A 20273-nucleotide genomic window follows, 5' to 3' on the forward strand; every position below is an offset into this window, starting at 1 on the left:
GGACATAGGCTTGTCCTGGGTTAGGGACAAAAGGCGTCTGGGCTCACCAGAGCAAGAGGGCAATTCTTGAGCACTCACACGGTTGTACAATACGTTCACATTCTCCTCTTGAGAACTTTGCTTACGGGAACATCAATCCCCTTCTGCCTTAATGTTTACAGTAATTCAGCCAATCACATGGCCTCTCTCTGACGTCACATGGCATTCTGCCTTGGGGTTGCCGTTACGTGGAGCGCACCATGTACGGAGAGTTCTCTCCCTCTCTCTCTCCTTCTCCCTCACTGTAGATGGGAAACACTGGCGTCGTGTGTGTACAACAGCAGAATAACAAAGCCAAATGAGCTAAGACAAACTACCCCTACCTCAGCCTGCCCCCACCCACCCCACCCCCAGTCTGCATTCCAATAGGAGTCATGTGGTGAGTGTCACTGCAAGGGGGGGAGTGCTGTGCTCCCTCTCCCCCCCCCACGCACCCTTACACTCAGTCACCTACATAACCCCATGTTTATCCAAATGCTGAGCCTGGGGACTGAGCATCTTCTCCTAAGGTAGTGACATCATGACAAGGCCTCTATGTCGTCTGGAGCCACTGTCCTTCCTGTAACTAATGATGTCTGGTGCACAGAATGAAATAGAACAGAGTAGTAATATATGGATTTCTATGGTCTGGTGTCTCTCTGGTCACGTGACATCATTCATACGATGGCCACCAAGTCTCCTGAGGTTGAGCACCATTGAGATTCCAGCCAATCATGGAGCTATACCAGACATCTTCCCAAGCAGACACATTCTGTGAATACAGTCTAAGATTGGTAATTGGCACTAGACCATTAGACCATATAACTATGGTGGGACTAAGTCATAAGAGAATAGATATAGTGTCAGATTCAGCTATGTGTATTGGAACCCTATAGCGCTTTTAATATTGACTCTACTTGGAACAATTTATTATAAAACTTTTGTTTAAACCCTATAGCATTGTCAAGTGATGGGGACAGTACAAATAGGCAGAGAAGGATATTGTGTCCAATCCATGTATGTCTTAAAGTTGTCCTCTCTCCACTATCATGAGACCCTACTAGGAGACGAAGGAGTGGGGGGATCATTTAAAAATGTTCATCTATAAAAGTTATGTTTAATGTTAACTTTTCCTCAGCCAATACACTAATTCATGAGACAGTAGGGGAAGATAATGGTGCTGTGCTCATTTATCAGAAGTGGAGAGAGGAGAGGTTGTGTATAAGGGTGTGTGCGCTTGTGTGCATGTCTGTGTGTGTGCATACACGCTTGCGTGCGTGTCTACCTTGCAGTCTCTGGATCTGTCTGGTAAAGCTCTCTGCCTGGTGAGCACTAGCCAGACGCTCATCTTCCAACAGACCTGAGACAGAGGAAAGAAGGAGCGAGGGGAGGAAGAGAATGGGGGGATATGAGAGGAGGAAAAGAACAAGAGGAGGGAGAGAAAGGGGGAAGAGAGGAGGAACAAAGTGAGTATGCATGTGAGTCAGCAGAATGGACCATGGGGGAGTTGGGGGCAGGGACAACTGGCACAAGAACCATGACAGCTGAGCAATAGGACCTCCCAACCCTCTCACAACCCAGCCGTGATGTCACAATGAACTAAACACCCAGCATGCGATCATGGCTACAGCTGTCACACACACAGGCACATACACTCACACTCACTCACTCAGACACACACAATTCCACACACTAACCCAAATACAGTCACACTCAGACACAAACTCTTCACTCACACACTCACTCTCACAAACAGCAATTCACCCTGGATCTCCATGAAGCTCTCTTCATGTTGTTGAGACACCTCCCTGGCCTCCTCCAGCTCCAACACCAGCTGCAACACCTGGGACTTCAACTCCTCCAAGTCGTCCTCCTCTAACATTACTCCTTCCACCTCCTCCTCCTCCACTTTCACCTCCTTCTCCTCTCCCTGGTCCTCCTGCTGGCCCTTCTCTCCATTCCCCACCTCTACCTCCTTCTCTTTCTCCTCCTTCTCATCGTTCTCCTCCAGGGTCTCCCTCTCTTTGGCCGTCAGCATGTCCACAATGCCAGGCCTCTCCACCTTCAGGTCACATATGTCATCTAGAGAGAGAGGGATGGGGGAAAGGAGAGATAAAGATAGATAGTGTGTGAGAGAGAGAGAATTACTACCTCGGTAAACAGCTTAGTTTGCAAACTCCTTTCATACAGAGGTCTGCATTGGCCTACAAAGTAGTAGCAGTATTTCTTAACACATTGACCGCTCTTCATATTATACCTCCTGGTGTTTGCAAGCTGAGGCAGCTGTGGTTCAACCCCCTACCTCATTGCTTGTCTAGGCTTTGAGTCTCTTACCCCAACCCCCTGACCCCCAGCTCCCACTCCACCTGCTGCCCCCCGGTATGATCTTCACCTGGTGTCCACAGAGACCCCCCAAAGACTTCCCACACACACTCGTTCTTGCCCATACAGTCCACCACCTGAGATTGCTGTCATCAGACCAAGCAGAAGACTGCTGAGCAACTATTCAAGTAGTGTTACCTGTTCTACAGAGCCATCTAGTGGGAAAACAGTGGAACAGTCAGAGAAACTCAGAGGAACTCAAAACACTCAATACACTCTATGGAGCTATATGTGTCTCTTTAGAATCATCTAAAATAATGCTGAGTCAGGCGAAGAAGGAATATTTATCTTTTGATACACTTGAGTCATTGCTTATGCAATATTTGAGGTAGACTGCTTTCCATGTTAAAGATATGATAGAAATCACAAGGACAAAAACTCAGAGTGCGAGAGAGAGAGTCAGAGAGAGACAGAGACAGAGTCAGAGAGAGAGAGCAAGACACTCTCACTTTCTCTCTCTCTCTCTCTTGCAGTGCATGCTGGGAGTTTTTTGGAGTTTGAGTGTTTGGTGTGGAGGGCTCCGTCCTAACTAACTTGCTTATTTTCTTGGTCTTTTCTTTCAATTTTATTTTTCTATGGTGGAGGGTTAATGCAATATTTGTTTTAGCGGTATCCACAGTTTTTTCAAAGTTAGGGTGGAAGAGGACAGAGTAACTTTCCTGGGGTTTGGAAGGTGTGGTGTGCGCGATGGCTTCTCAGCCTAGCGCGGAGGAGACGCTGTCGATACGGCATGGATTCAGGTGTGTTGACACCCTTGACCCACTCCAATTTGCTTACCGCCCAAATAGGTCCACAGACGATGCAATCTCAACCACACTGCACACTGCCCTAACCCATCTGGACAAGAGGAATACCTATGTGAGAATGCTGTTCATCGACTACAGCTCGGCATTCAACACCATAGTACCCTCCAAGCTCGTCATCAAGCTCGAGACCCTGGGTCTCGACCCCGCCCTGTGCAACTGGGTACTGGACTTCCTGACGGGCCGCCCCCAGGTGGTGAGGGTAGGCAACAACATCTCCTCCCCGCTGATCCTCAACACTGGGGCCCCACAAGGGTGCGTTCTGAGCCCCTCCTGTACTCCCTGTTCACCCACGACTGCGTGGCCATGCACGCCTCCAACTCAATCATCAAGTTTGCGGACGACACAACAGTGGTAGGCTTGATTACCAACAACGACGAGACGGCCTACAGGGAGGAGGTGAGGGCCCTCGGAGTGTGGTGTCAGGAAAATAACCTCACACTCAACGTCAACAAAACTAAGGAGATGATTGTGGACTTCAGGAAACAGCAGAGGGAACACCCCCCATCCACATCGATGGAACAGTAGTGGAGAGGGTAGCAAGTTTTAAGTTCCTCGGCATACACATCACAGACAAACTGAATTGGTCCACTCACACAGACAGCATCGTGAGGAAGGCGCAGCAGCGCCTCTTCAACCTCAGGAGGCTGAAGAAATTCGGCTTGTCACCAAAAGCACTCACAAACTTCTACAGATGCACAAACGAGAGCATCCTGGCGGGCTGTATCACCGCCTGGTATTGCACCGCCCTCAACCGTAAGGCTCTCCAGAGGGTAGTGAGGTCTGCACAACGCATCACCGGGGGCAAACTACCTGCCCTCCAGGACACCTACACCACCCGATGCTACAGGAAGGCCATAAAGATCATCAAGGACATCAACCACCCGAGCCACTGCCTGTTCACCCCGCTGTCATCCAGAAGGCGAGGTCAGTACAGGTGCATCAAAGCTGGGACCGAGAGACTGAAAAACAGCTTCTATCTCAAGGCCATCAGACTGTTAAACAGCCACCACTAACATTGAGTGGCTACTGCCAACACACTGTCAATGACACTGACTCTACTCCAGCCACTTTAATCATGGGAATTGATGGGAAATTATGTAAATATATCACTAGCCACTTTAAACAATGCTACCTTATATAATGTTACTTACCCTACATTGTTCATCTCATATGCATACGTTGATACTGTACTCTATATCATCGACTGCATCCTTATGTAATACATGTATCACTAGCCACTTTAACTATGCCACTTGGTTTACATACTTATCTCATATGTATATACTGTACTCGATATCATCTACTGTATCTTGCCTATGCTGCTCTGTACCATCACTCATTCATATATCCTTATGTACATATTCTTTATCCCCTTACACTGTGTATAAGACAGTAGTTTTTTTGGAATTGTTAGTTAGATTACTTGCTGTTATTACTGCATTGTCGGAACTAGAAGCACAAGCATTTCGCTACACTCGCATTAACATCTGCTAACCATGTGTATGTGACAAATAAAATTTGATTTGATGATTTGATTTGATTTGTGTTCCTGAGAATGGAGTTAAGGTGGAGGACGTTCTGCTCGCGGTCGGTGAACAGGTAGGAGCTGAATTTATACATTCTGCTTCTAGAATGAACAAAGCTGTGGTTGTCTTCATGAAAAGGGCTAATTTGGTTGGTAGGCTAATTGCTTGCGGAATATTTGTAAGGGATGTGTTGGTGTCAATTTCACCTCTCTCTACCCCATGGACAAGAGTGGTAGTTGCAAATTTGCCTCCGTTTATTACGGATGACCAAATCAGGAAAGAGCTGAGTTGTTTTGGTAAGTTTACTAGCGGTTTTCGTGTCAGCAGGTTTTCAGGCAGATGCCGTTAAGCACGTTGTTTCATTCCGGAGGAAAGTGTTTATGTTTCTGAACAACAATGAGCAACAACTAAATGTGCATTTTAAAGTGAGGCATGGGGAGGGGCTCTATGCAAGGTTTGCCAGCACAGATAGTCTACGGTGTTTTGAGTGTGGGGATTTGGGGCATAAGAGCTTTGCGTGCCCATGTAAAGCCCGCAGACAAGGTGAGGGTACAAGCGCCAGTGGGGGAAATCGAGGTCAAAGTGCAGGGGGTAAGGAGATGCAGACAGCAGAAGCTGGGCCCTAGTCATGCCAGGGAAGGTGGTGTAGATGAGGCTGGGCCTAGTCAGGCTAGAGATGGTGGTGTAGATGAGGCTTGGCCTAGTCAGGCTAGAGATGGTGGTGTAGATGAGGCTGGGCCTAGTCAGGCTAGAGATGGTGGTGTAGCGGGGGCTGGGTCTAGTCAGGCTATGGATGGTGGTGTAGCGGGGTCTGGGTCTAGTCAGGCTAGAGATGGTGGGGTAGCTGAGGCTGGGTCTAGTCAGGCTAGAGATGGTGGAGTAGCTGAGGCTGGGTCTAGTCAGGCTATGGATGGTGGTGTAGCGGGGTCTGGGTCTAGTCAGGCTAGAGATGGTGGGGTAATGGAGGCTGGGTCTAGTCAGGCTAGAGATGGTGGGGAAGCTGAGGCTGGGCCTAGTCATGCTATGGAGGATGGTGTGGATGATGCTGGGTCTAGTCAGGTTATTCTAGTGGATGAGGAGAGTATAGTGGGGAAGTGGAAGAGATTGGGGGGGGGGTGTCAAGCGGAAAAGGAAAAAGGGTGTGGACAAAGGCACAATGGAAATTTTGCCTGTTGCTGTGGGTGATGCCCTAATCAGAGAGAAAGGGCAGGTGGTTTTGGTGGGAGATGGAGATGAGGAAGAAAGTGAGTCTGAGGAAGAGGATGAGGAGTTATTTTTTTCAGACTCCTCTTCAATGGGCCCGGAGCTGACAGCCAGTCAAGCAGAGGGGTCTAAGTACACGTTAAGAGAATTGACAAGGTTCCTGAATGAGACTAAGGGGGAAAAAAGTTCATCTTGAGGCTTTTTTTTCTGATCATAGAAAGTTTGTAAGATCAGTACAACATGCTATGAAAAATGAGGGGCTTGGTGTCCTCTCACCCAGGAAACGGTTTAGGTTGAGGAAGTGGGTCACAACAGTGCGTAAAGGTTTACATTCAGACACTGTTTAGATGTATATTTTCTTTCTGACACTGGGGCTTTTTGAGCTTTGCTATTGGTCTCTTTTTCTGCTGGCTTTTCTCCCACTTCTTATGGAGACTCTTCGGGTAGGATCGCTCAATATAAATGGCGCCATAGATGCGGGAAAGAGGAGTGTGTTGGGTGAATATGTAAAACAAAAAAAAGTACAGGTGTTGTTTCTGCAGGAGACACATAGTGATGTGTTGAATGAAGTCGATTGGGGGCTCTGGTGGAAAGGGGCAAGTGTGTTGAGCCATGGGACAAATCCTAGTGCAGGAGAGACAGTCCTTTTTGCACCAGGGCTGTCTGTAAAACGTTGCTCCTCAAAGGAGGTGTGTAAAGGTAGACTGCTTGTTGTTAAAGCAGAAATGAACAACATGGGTTTTGTCTTTATAAATGTGTATGCGCCTAACACAGGGAGAGAAAGATGGGTTCTATTTGGGAGCCTTAGACAGGAACTCTCACAGGTGGCGCCTGAGGAGACGCTGGTGGTCGGAGGGGGCAGGAACTGTACAATGGATTTTATGAAAGACAGAAATGGGGAAGAGCCTCATTCAGTGTCAGTGGGAGTGTTAAGGGATGTCATTAATCAGTTCGACCTAGTGGATGTTTGGAGAACTAAACATCCAAACACAAGACAGGGTGAAGGTTTTTGGGGCTAGGGTGAGTGCAGCCCGACTTGATCGGTTATATGTGTCTAGGAATCGGAGCAATAGGCTGCTGGGAGCTACCATTCTCCCGGTGGGGTTTTCGGATCATCACATAACCATGGCTCAGCTGTCTATTTCATCAGGGCCCCAGCAGGCATCTTATTTGAAGTTCAATGTAAAGCTCCTACAAGATGCCACTTTTTGTTCAGGTTTCCAGAACTTTTGGGAAAGGTGGGGGCAGCGAAGAGAGGAGTATGAGTCTCTGAGTCAATGGTGAGATGTGGGGAAAGTCCAAATTCGGCTTTTCTGTCAACAGTACACAGCTCTCTCATCCTCAGAGGCTAGGAGAGTAATGGGGGAACTAGAGCGTTATATTAGTGAGATAGAGGTAGAGATGGTGGGGCAAGGCAATGTAGGCCTCCAGGCTAACTTAGCCAAATTACATAGGGACCTGGGCAGTTTTTTCCAGGTTAAAGCATAGGGAGCACTTGTAAGAGCTAGGTTCTCCATGCTCAAGGAGATGGATGCTCCCAGCTCCTCTTCTTTGTTTTGGAAATACCAAAGTGAAGCCAAGGGCATGCATTGTCTACGGCTGTCTGATGGGCGGGTGACCTCTGTGGTGGTTGAGATGCTGGAGCGGACTGTGGAGTTTTATACTGAATTGTATAGGGCAGAAGTGTGTGATCCTATGTGTGCTCAAGTCTTGTTCGCAGTACTCCCTAAGCTCTCTCTGGCACAGAGGGATGAAATGGACAATCCTCTGTTGTCCCATGAACTGGAAGAAGCCGTAACCTAGATGTCCCCCGGTCGTGCACTGGGGGTCGATGGACTCCCAGTGGAGTTTTATAAAATATTCTGGGGAATAATTGGACAGGATTTTTGTTGCGTGTTGCGTGAATGCGTCGGGCGGCTCTGACTCTCCCACCCAAAAAGGGGGGACTTGTGTGAACTTAAGAACTGGAGGCCTGTGGCATCACTCTGTGTGGACTACAAGATATTTGCCAAAGTCCTCTCTAACAGACTGAAGTCCCATTTGGACTCGATAGTACATAAGGACCAAACATATTGTGTACCGGGACGCTCAATCACGGACAACTTATTCTTAATTAGGGACATGTTGGACTTGTCGAGAGGTTCTAATGTGAACTTTGGACTGGTCTCTTTAGATCAAGAGAAGGCTTTTGATAGAGTGGACCATGAGTATGGGTATGGTCCACAATGTGATGTCTGTGTTTGGGTTTGGGAAGAGTGTTTTGACATGTGTGAAGCTGTTGTATGCTGGGGCGTCATGTATGGTCAAGATGGGAGGGGGTCTCAGTAGGCCAGTCTGGGTGAGACGGGCATTAGACAAGGATGCCCTCTATCGGGGCAGTTATACACACTAGCCATTGAGCCTTTTATAGGACTGCTACGCAGGAGACTGCAGGGAGTGTGCTGGACAGGAATGGATGTGGTGACAGGCATAACAGTGTCAGCATATGCAGATTATGTTTCTGTGATGGTCAGGGATGATCAGGATATGCAGGCACTAGAGACCAGTCTGAAGGTGTACGAGGGAGCTTCATCAGCTAAGGTAAACTGGGGCAAGAGCAAAGCTCTGTTATGTGGGGCATGGGGGGGATGGGGCTCCTACTCTGCTTCCAGGGGATTTGCAGTGGGGTTGTGAAGGGCTTAATGTATTGAGGGTGTACCTGGGCTCGGAGAAGTGGGTAAGGAAGAACTGGGAGGGGCTGTCACAGGCAATGGTGTCAAGACTGGCCAGGTGGAGGTGGCTCATGTCCCAAGTGTCATATAGAGGGAGGGTGCTGATCATTAACAACCTGGTGGCATCTTCCCTGTGGCATAAACTGGCTGTCCTCAATCCGCAGACCTGCAACGCAAGCTGGTGGATTTCTTCTGCTCGGGCCATCACTGGCTGAAGGCAGCAGTGTTGTACATGAAGGAGGACAGAGCCTGGTGAAGGAGGACAGGGCCTGGTGGAACTGGAGAGCAGGATGGCTGCTTTCCGGCTAAAGGCGGTGCAGAGACTGCTGTACCATGCTGATGTTGGCTGGAGGGAGCCAGCATGCGCGCTGCTGAGGAGAGCTGGCGGATAAGGGTTGGACCGGCAGCTGTTCCTCATGAAGCTGGAGAGGCTGAGTACAGAAGGTCTCTCAGATTTTTACTCTGCAATGCTGAGGGCCTGGCAGCTGCTAAGGCCCATATGAGAAGGGGGTGTGGAGCACAACCCAGCCATCCCTTTGAGATCGGTTCAGTCGGCCACCCTGCAGAGGCAACTGATGGCAGGGGGTTCACAAAGGCTGGGTGACCTGAGACTGCTGGGAGAGGAGGGGTGGAAAACCCCGGAAGTCTTGGCACAATAAACAGGAATAACATCTCTTAGGCTGCTGGAGAGATTCCTGGAGGAGGTCCAGGAGGCACTGTCTGAGCCGGTAAGAGGGATGTTTGAGCGGCCAAATGGAGAGGGGCCACCAATGTTTCCGCCACTGCAGGTGAGGCAGAGACTGGAGACTGGCAAGAGGGTCTGGAGGACTTGTTAGATTTTAACACTCCGAGCCTGGGGGAGTTTGAGGATGTGGGAGGTAAAGCCCTCTACAGCCTCTGCTTTAAGGTTAGGAACATTAGAAGCCTAACAGGAGTGAAGGCACATCAGTGGCAGGGGGTATGTGGGGCGGAGAGTATGGTGGGTTTTAGGTGGAGGGGGCTCTACAAACCCCCAGTACCAAAGAGGTCAGGGACCTCCAGTGGAGGGTTCTTCATGGAGCCCTGGCCATTAACAGCTGGTTGGCACGGGTTGAACCAGGAATCAGGCAGGGGTGTATTTTCTGTAAAATGAAAGAAACTGTGATTCATGTGTTTTCTGTGTGCACCAGGTTAATGCCTTTAATGTTGGAATGTCTGTGTGAGAGGTTGGGGGTGGTTTTTACTGTTGGGATGTTTATAATGGGATTATAATGGGATACAGGTATTTGAGTAAGGAACAAACAGTCTCTCTCAGACAGAACGTGTCTCCTTCCTGAGAGTGTCTCCTTCCTCAGCCTGAAGGTCCCGTGGTGTTTATACTTGCATACTATTGTTTGTACAGATGAACATGGTCCCTTCAGGCTTTTGGAAATTGCTCCCAAGGATGAACCAGACTTGTGGAGGTCTACAATTTTCTTCTGAGGTCTTCGCTGATTTCTTTTGATTTTCCCATGATGTCAGGCAAAGAGGCACTGAGTTTGAAGGTAGGCCTTGAAATACATCCACAGGTACACCTCTAATTGACTCAAATTATGTCAATTAGCCTATCGGAAGCTTCTGAAGCCATGACATAATTTTCTGGAATTTTCCAAGCTGTTTAAAAGCACAGTCAACTTAGTGTATATAAACTTCTGACCCACTGGAATTGTGATACAGTGGATTATAAGTGAAATAATCTGTCTGTAAACAATTGTTGGAAAAATTACTTGTCATGCAGAAAGTAGATGTTTTTACCGACTTGCCAAAATGATAGTTTGTTATTAAACAAGAAATCTGTGGAGTGGTTGAAAAAACGAGTTTTAATGACTCCAACCTAAGTGTATGTAAACTTCTGACTTCAACTGTACATCATGGCTGACAGGTGCTGTTTCTATATATATTTCTATATCCCGTTCTCATCCTCTCACACACTTCCTCTCAATTACATTACATTCAAGGGGCTTTATTGGCATGGGAAACATATTGCCAAAGCAAGTGAAGTAGATAATAAACAAAAGAGAAATTAACTATAAAAAAATGAACAGTAAACATTACACTCACAGAAGTTCCAAAAGAATAAAGACATTTCAAATGTCATATTATGTGTATATACAGTGTTGTAACAATGTGCAAATCGTTAAAGTACAAAAGGGAAAATAAATAAACATATAGATTGTATTTACAATGGTGTTTGTTCTTCACTAGTTGCCCTTTTCTTGTGGCAACAGGTCACAAATCTTGATGCTGTGATGGCACACTGGTATTTCACCCAGTAGGTATGGGAGTTTATCAAAATCGGGTTTGTTTTTCGAATTCTTTGTGAATCTGTGGGAAATATGTATCTCGAATACAGTCATACATTTGGCAGGAGGTTAGAAAGTGCAGCTCAGTTTCCACCTCATTTTGTGGGCTGTGTGCACATATTGTAGTCTGTCTTCTCTCTGTAGGTGATGGCTTTGTTATGGAAGGTTTGGAAATCGCTTCCTTTTAGGTGGTTGTAGAATTTAACGTCTCTTTTCTGGATTTTGATAATTAGCGGGTATCGGCCTAATTCTGATCTTCATACATTATTTGGTGTTCTACGTTGTACATGGAGGATATTTTTGCAGAATTCTGCATGCAGAGTCTCAATTTGGTGTTTGTCCCATTTTGTGAATTATTGGTTGGTGAGCAGACCCCAGACCTCACAACCATAAAGGGCAAAGTGTTCTATACAGTGAGGGAAAAAAGTATTTGATCCCCTGCTGATTTTGTACGTTTGCCCACTGACAAAGAAATGATCAGTCTATCATTTTAATGGTAGGTTTATTTGAACAGTGAGAGACAAAATAACAACAACAATAATCCAGAAAAAGGCATGTCAAAAATGTTATAAATTTATTTGCATTTTAATGAGGGAAATAAGTATTTGACCCCCTCTCAATCAGAAATATTTCTGGCTCCCAGGTGTCTTTTATACAGGTAACGAGCTGAGATTAGGAGCACACTCTTAAAGGGAGTGCTCCTAATCTCAGTTTGTTACCTGTATAAAAGACACCTGTCCACAGAAGCAATCAATCAATCAGAGTCCAAATTCTCCACCATGGCCAAGACCAAAGAGCTCTCCAAGGATGTCAGGGACAAGATTGTAGACCTACACAAGGCTGGAATGGGCTACAAGACCATTGCCAAGCAGCTTGTTGAGAAGTTGACAACAGTTGGTGTGATTATTCGCAAATGGAAGAAACACAAAATAACTGTCAATCTCCCTCGGCCTGGGGCTCCATGCAAGATCTCACCTCGTGGAGTTGCAATGATCATGAGAACGGTGAGGAATCAGCCCAGAACTACACGGGAGGATCTTGTCAATGATCTCAAGGCAGCTGGGACCATAGTCACCAAAAAAACAATTGGTAACACACTACACCATGAAGGACTGAAATGCTGCAGCGCCCGCAATGTCCGCCTGCTCAAGAAAGCACATATACATGCCCGTCTGCAGTTTGCCAATGAACATCTGGACGATGGACGGGGCCATGTACCATCAAATCTTGGGTGAGAACCTCCTTCCCTCAGCCAGGGCATTGAAAATGGGTCATGGATGGGTATTCCAGCATGAAAATGACCCAAAACACACGGCCAAGGCAATAAAGGAGTAGCTCATGAAGAAGCACATTAAGGTCCTGGAGTGGCCTAGCCAGTCTCCAGACCTTAATCCCATAGAAAATCTGTGGAGGGAGCTGAAGGTTCGAGTTGCCAAACGTCAGCCTCAACCTTAATGACTTGGAGAAGAGCTGCAAAGAGGAGTGGGACAAAATCCCTCCTGAGATGTGTGCAAACCTGGTGGCCAACTACAAGAAACGTCTGACCTCTGTGGTTGCCAACAAGGGTTTTGCCACCAAGTACTAAGTCATGTTTTGCAGAGGGGTCAAATACTTATTTTCCTCATTAAACTGCTAATCAATTTATAACATTTTTTGTTGTTATTCTGTCTCTCACTGTTCAAATAAACCTACCATTAAAATTATAGATGGATAATTTCTTTGTCAGTGGGCAAACGTTCAAATTCAGCAGGGGATCAAATACTTTTTTCCCTCATTGTAACTGATTCAAGATTTTTTTTTTGCCAGATCCTAATTGGTAAGTCGAATTTTATGTTCCTTTTGAAAGCATATAAGGCCCTTCCTGCCTTGTCTCTCAGATCGTTCACAGCTTTGTGGAAGTTACCTGTGGCGCTGATGTTTAGGCCAAGGTATGCATGGTTTTTTTGTGTGCTCTAGGGCAACGGTGTCTAGATGGAATTTGTATTTGTGGTCCTGGCGACTGGACCTTTTTTGGAACACCATTTTTTTGGTCTTACTAAGATTTACTGTCAGGGCCCAGGTCTGACAGAATCTGTGCAGAAGATCTAGTTGCTGCTGTAGGCCCTCCTTGGTTGGTGACAGAAGCACCAGATCATCAGCAAAGAGTAGACATTTGACTTCAGATTCTAGTAGGGTGAGGCCGGGTGCTGCAGACTGTTCTAGTGCCCTCGCCAATCCGTTAATGTATATGTTGAGGAGTGTGGGGCTTAAGCTGCATTCCTGTCTCACCCCACGTCCCTGTGGGAGGAAATGTGTGTTTTTTGCCAATTTTAATTTGTGTACATAATGTTTGTGTACATGGATTTTATAATGTCATGTGTTTTTCCCCCAACACCACTCTCCATTAATTTATATAGCAGACATTCATGCCAAATTGAATCAAAGGCTTTTTTTTAAATCAACAAAGCATGAGAAGGCTTTGCTTTTGTTTTGTTTTGTTTGTTTGTTTGTTTGTCAATTAGCCTGTGCAGGGTGAATATGTGATTCACATTGAGATGATTTCTGATGTGCTGTTCCTTCTTTTTCCGTAGTGTATTTCTGTATTGTTTTAGGGATTCACAATAGTGAAGGCACAGAATCAGGCTTTCTGGGTCAATACCTTTTTGGTTGGACAGGTTCCTCAATTTCTTTCTTAGGTTTTTTGCATTCTTCATCAAACCATTTGTCATTGTTGTTCATTTTCTTCAGTTTTCTGTTGTCACGTTCTGACCTTTATTCCTTTGTTTTGTCTTTATTTAGTATGGTCAGGGAGTGAGTTGGGGTGGGCAGTCTTTGTTTGTTTTTCTATATTTTCTATTTCTGTGTTTGGCCTGATATGGTTCTCAATCAGAGGCAGCTGTCTATCGTTGTCCCTGATTGAGAACCATATTTAGGTAGCCTGTTTTCCTTTGTGTTTTGTGGGTGGTTATTTCCAGTCTTTGTGTGTCTGCACCAGATAGAACTGTTTTGGTTGTCGTTTTGTATTTTTGAAGTGTTCAGTTTATTAAAAAGATGAACACTAACCATGCTGCGCTTTGGTCCTCTCCTTCTTCCACCCAAGACAGCCGTTACATCTGTTTGTAATTTTTTTTATTTGATAGGGAAGTTGAAAGGTCAAATATACCATTTAGATTTTCTACTGACAAGTTTACACATTCGCTATTACAGTGGAATGTTTTGTCCAGGAAGTTGTCTAAAAGGGATTGAATTTGTTGTCTAATTGCTTTTTTGGTAGGTTTCCACACAATATTCCTTCCATCTGTAGCATTTCTTAATATTAATCAGTTCCTTTGGCTTTGATGCCTCATGATTGAGTATTGCTCTGTTCAAGTAGACTGTGATTTTGCTGTGATCTGATAGTGGTGTCAGTGGGCTGACTGTGAATGCTCTGAGAGATTCTGGGTAGAGGTCAATAATAAAGTAGTCTTCAGTACTACTGCCAAGAGATGAGCTATAGGTGTATCTACCATAGGAGTCCCCTCGAAGGCTACCATTGACTATGTACATACCCAGCGTGCGACAGAGATGCAGGAGTTGTGACCTGTTTTTGTTGGTTATGTTATCATAGTTGTGCCCAGGGGGGCACATGGGGGAGGGAATGCTGTCACCTCCAGGCAGGTGTTTGTCCCCATGTGTGCTGAGGGTGTCAGGTTCTGGTCCAGTTCTGTCATTTAGGTCATCACAGACTAGTACATGTCCCTGGGCCTGGAAATGATTGATTTCCCCCTCCAGGATGGAGAAGCTGTCTTCATTAAAGTATGGAGATTCTAGTGGGGGAATATAGATAGATATAGGGGTGGCAGGGTAGCCTTGTCGTTAGCGCGTTGGACTAGTAACTGAAAGGTTGCAAGATCGAATCCCCGAACTGACAAGGTAAAAATCTGTAGTTCTGCCAATGAATAAGGCAGTTAACCCCACTGTTCCTAGGCCATGATTGAAAATAAGAATGTGTCTTAACTGACTTGCCTAGTTAAATAAAAGGTAAAATAAAGATAGCATACAGGAGGTTTTTCTCTGTTAAGATCATTTCCTGTCACACCCTGATCTGTTTCACCTGTCCTCGTTATTGTCTCCACCCCCTCCAGGTGTCGCTTGTTTTCCCCAGTGTATTTATCCCTGTGTTTCCTGTCTCTCTGTGCCAGTTCGTCTTGTATGTTTCCAAGTCAACCAATGTTTTTCCCGTTCTCCTGCTTTTGCCAATTCTCCTTTTTCTAGTCCTCCCGGTTTTGACCCTTGCCTGTTTCTGGACTCTGTACCTGCCCGCCTGACCATTCTGCCTGCCTTGACCACGAGCCTGTCTGCCACTCTGTACCTCCTGGACTATGATCTGGTATTGACCTTTTTGCCTGTCCACGACCATTCTCTTGCCTACCCCTTTGGATTAATAAACATTGTAAGACTCCAACCATCTGTCTCCTGTGTCTGCATTTGGGTCTCGCCTTGTGCCTTGATATTTCCTTTTGAATTTCTAGCCAAATGTAAAATATTCCTGTTTTGATTAATTTAATAGAGTGAGTTAGGTCTGCTCTATATCAAATTAGCAGAGCCAGTGGGTCCGTCTTCTCTATACCATGTTTCTTGTAGGATGATAATGTCTGTATTTCTGATTGATGGCAGATGACCTCAGGCCTTGGATATTCCAGGATGAGATAGTGAAGGCTTTGTGTCCCATTAAGTGTCCAATGTTGTTGGTTGTGTGGTTTGGCATCAGGCCAGTAAGTGTGAGCAGAGCCTGCTGAGCATCTGGTACATGCCATTGGCTTCGGCTAGTGTAAGAGTGGGGGTTGGGCCTGTTTACCCACTCACGGCCTGGGCGTATGTGTGACTTCCATGTTTAGGCCCTCTTTGCGGGAGTGGGGGCCATGGGGTGGGCAGGAGGGGTATAGGTCTGATCTGAGGGGGCCTACATGGGGTGTGGGCATGGTTGACTTGGGGGGGTGTTGGTCTGGGAAAGTGTCTTGCTGGTCTGGGCGTGGTGTCTATTGATCTGATGCTCCTGTGTGAGGTGTTGGGGCTGCGTTTAAGAGCGATGTCCTTTAGGGTCCGGGCAAAGGTGGGCACAGCTGCCTTGTATAGGTGGACCTGGTCATAGAAGCTGTTCAAGTCCAGGGTGGAGTGGTGGGCCAGGAAAACATTTGGTTTTGAGGCACAGTCATTGGAAATACTTGCATTTACCCGCTGTATGGTAGCAGGTTGGAAGTCTTTTCATGGTAGCAGAGTGGAGATAACCACTTGTGCATTGGGGAAAGTAGAATAAGCTTTTTCAATCACTCCCTTGAGTGCTGTGGCCACCCTTTCCTACTGGGCTCTCAGGTCATTTGTGCCTGTGTGTTTTATTATGTGGCTGGGTGATCCTAGTTGGTCTTCAGACAGAAGGTCTAGGGCGCGCTGGGTGTTTGGACTCCAGAGTTTAGACACACTGTATTTGTATTTTCCATAAGGAGAACAATCTGCGTCTTGTGTATGTTCTCAGTGGGTGTGGGCGTGTTGTCAGGAGGGCTATCAGGGTGGCTGACGGGGGGGCTTGGGGTTCTTCATTTGTCTGTCCTGCTGTGATTTCGACGCTGAGGTCAGGGGTGGACTGTTCTGCTGTGGTGTCGAGACTTTTGTCGGAAGCTGAGGTGGGCTGTTCTGCTGGCTCTCCTCAGGGGTGGCCACCTCTCTAGTGGGTTGTTCTCTGTCACACGCCATCCCCCTCACACTCTCCTCCACCAGTCTGATCCTCTCCAGTGCTCTGTTCTTCTCCAGCTCCTGCTTCTTCTCCTGGAGATGTTGTCTCATTACAGTCCAGAGTGCAGATATGTCTCTCTCCAGCTCTCCGGGTCTGGTTAAGGGGGTGTTGTTGTGCTGGACTGTTGTCTGGGTCTGTGCTGACTGGAGTGTAATCACCTGCGGTTCCAGCTCCACCTGCCTTACCTCCAGCTGGGTGAATTTATCCTTAATTTCAAGCTAGCATTAAACTTTTCTTATAAAAAACAATCACTGTCGTTGCTCCAATGTGTACTTAACCATAAACATCAATGCCTTTCTTAAAATCAATACACAAGTATATATGTTTAAACCTGCATATTTAGCTAAAAGAAATCCAGGTTAGCAGGCAATATTAACCAGGTGAAATTGTGTCACTTGCGTTCATTGCACGCAGAGTCAGGGTATCTGCAACAGTTTGGGCGGCCTGGCTCATTGCGAACTAATTTGCCAGAATTTTACGTAATTATGACGTAACATTGAAGGTTGTGCAATGTAACAGGAATATTTAGACTCATGGATGCTACCCATCAGATAAAATACGGAACGGAATAAACGTTTTGTTTTCGAGGTGATAGTTTCTGGATTTGACCTAAGGCTCGTATTTCTGTGTGTTTATTATAGTTAAGTCTATGATTTGATATTTGATATAGCAGTCTGACTGAGGGTTGGTAGGCAGCAGCAGGCTCGTAATAGTCAAAGGTATATGGTTTAGAGAGAAATAGTCGACGCATTATAATTCCTGTAATAACTTGCGGCTGAACTTGAAAGGGGTTCCTTCGTTATTTTACCGTTCATGTCTTCCATAGGGAATGTCTTGATATACTTCAAATAAGGTCTGTGTTTTGTGCAGGCTTAAACCGCCTCGGCGTTTTTATACCCGTGTAAATCTCACTAGGATAAGGTAACGTTTGTCAAAATATTTTCAGAAATCCACTCTACAAAAAAATGATCTTCACTTATATTTAGCCAATATTGATCAGAGTTACCTTGTCCTATGGATATCTACACAGTTATAAAATTGGCAAGGTGGTGTAAGCCTACACGTAACACAGACCTTATTTGAAGTGAATCTCAAAATATCCTATGGAATAAATGAATGAAGGAACCGCTTTTCAAATTTTGCTAGAAGGTGTCATGGGAATTATGACTCGCACTTTGGTAGTCAATTCTTACCAAGTCCATTATTAAAATAGGATTTCCTGCATATAGAAATTACAGTTTTTGTTTTCAACATTCCTCACAGGTAACTTAAACTCTATTTTTATTCAAACAGTTGAGAGTATTTGTCTCCTAAGCAGACTCTTTGATATCATTGTCACTTCAGAGCTGTGTGTGTGTTTTACAGATGGCAGAGAAAAGCAGAGCACCAGCGTGGGACTATTACATAGAATTGGCACCAGGGAAAGCAAGGTGTCTTATTTGTGATAAAGATGTAAGCATGGGGTCAGCAACGGCTAAATCAAGAAATACCACCAACCTGTGGAACCACCTTAAGAACACCCATCCAAAAGCCCATATGTATTATATTAAGTTAAAATAAAAGTGTTCATTGTTCATTCAGTATTGTTGCAATTGTCATTATTACAAAAATGTATATATATATATTTTTAAAATGTTTTAAAAATCAGACTCAGCCCCCCTCTATCGGCTTTTTTGTCCTCCAATAATCGGTATCGGTGTTGAAAATTCATAATCGGTAGACCTCTAGTCTGTAGGGTTATATAATGAAGAGGTCTGGTCTGACCCGCTCGGGGTTTGGGTAGCTTTCTCAAGGGATAGCTTCTCCTGCTGGGCTAATTCTTTGATTAGGTGAAAGTCCAGCTGAAACTGTTTGGGGTTGCCCTGTACCAATACTGTTCCAGACTTATAGAGATTCATATCAGCTGACTCAGAATATATATATATATAATACAGGCAGCACAACAAGCCAACACCTGCTTATAAACAAACAGTCAACAACAGGTTATAATCAGATGAACACACGCACACACACACACACATGGCTCAGTGAAGATGACTCACAGTAGTTGAGTCAACTGGTGAATATGAATACTTTACAACTAAAGGAGGCTATGTATTAGACAATTAGCAGTCGACCTCCTACCTCCAGCCATAGCCCAGTACCTCCAACACACAGCCACTGACCTCTTCCTCTCACAAACACACACACATACACACACACCGAGACAGACACACGCACACACAATTTCATAGCCGATCTCTCCATGGTACACACACCCATCCAGAGGGCTAACGTCCTGCTGCTGACAGTGGCACGTCAAAGAGCTCAATACTCTGTGAGTACTCTATGTACTCAGTGAGTATTGCATTCTTACATAACATGCTTGACACAGTTCCCTATAAACCCTCCACTCTCTGCTCTCTGGTGTCACCACTCTGATTAAAGGGGATACCGAGACACAGGAGAACATCTCCATTTGAGCTCCTTGTATACAGACCTGATATTGAGGTGGCTATACTGTATATAGCAGGCTGCAATAGCACAGCAGAGCACTGTGGGAAATTAAATCAATGATCTTACTGTAAGAGCAGACTTAGGCCTGGTTTCATTTCACTAGACCGTAGCTCCTCTTGTCCCCTTTGAAGAGATTGTTTAATGTGGGTGAGGCCTTAGGAAACAACGTCGTCTAATTCTAGGGTGCATAGACTAGTAAGGATGAAGCCTGTGTATGTAAGGGTACTGTATCCTGACATAAGTCATTTCCTGTTTTTGAAAGATAACTTGTGTCTTTTCATTGTGAGATCTGGGTTTGTGGCAACTTCGTATTAGGATGGAAATGTCCTTGAATTCATTCCCAAGTCCCTCTTCCAACCCAAATCTACTCAAATGAAAGACACGACACACTTATCCAACGTTAGCCTCGGAGAAAGAATCTCACAGCATAACAATTATCATCATGGCACAATTATGGAAGAATATCTGGAGGCCCTGGTTTAGTCTGGATTTAACAGTGATGCCTAAAAGCTAGCAATCTATTTTTAATCAAATGTAATGAGTTGTCGAAGGGAGACGAGACAGGAGTAAAACCACACATATCTGGGATAGAGCAAGGTGAGGGAAACGCATGATTTCAAAGAAGGTTAAAGTAAAACTATAGTGCCTTCATAAAGTATTCATACCCCTTGACTTATTCCACATTTTGTTAGTTACAGCCTGAATTAAAACTGGATTAAATAGATGTGTTTTTCTCACCCGTCTACACACAATACCCCATAATGACAAAGTGAAAACGTGTTTTTAGAAATGCTACATTTTTTGAGAATTACAGCTTTGAGTCTTTCTGTAAGAGCTTTGCAAACATTTGCACATTATTCTTTTTAAAATTCTTCAAGCTCTGTCAAGTTGTCTGTTGATCATTGCTAGACAGAAATGTTCAAGTCTTGCCATAGATTTTCAAGCCGAATTAAGTCTAAACAACAACTAGGCCATTCAGGAACATTCAATGTCGTCTTGGTAAGAAACTCCAGTGTATATTTGGCCTTGTGTTTTAGGTTATTGTCCTGCTGAAAGGTGAC

The 20273-nt window shown here is 45.4% G+C and overlaps 1 protein-coding gene across 1 annotated transcript in view; it reads right to left on the minus strand.

The window, feature by feature from the left end:
* LOC112214276 (coiled-coil domain-containing protein 136-like) overlaps window positions 1-20273 on the minus strand; it is a 51276-nt gene that overhangs the window by 12072 nt on the left and 18931 nt on the right. The window contains 2 exon segments of the mRNA XM_042311716.1: window positions 1304-1378; window positions 1783-2100. Of these exon segments, the coding sequence (XP_042167650.1) occupies window positions 1304-1378; window positions 1783-2100 (393 nt within the window).

Source organism: Oncorhynchus tshawytscha, linkage group LG33, assembly GCF_018296145.1.
Source record: "Oncorhynchus tshawytscha isolate Ot180627B linkage group LG33, Otsh_v2.0, whole genome shotgun sequence".
In the NCBI taxonomy this organism is placed as follows: Eukaryota; Metazoa; Chordata; class Actinopteri; order Salmoniformes; family Salmonidae; genus Oncorhynchus; species Oncorhynchus tshawytscha.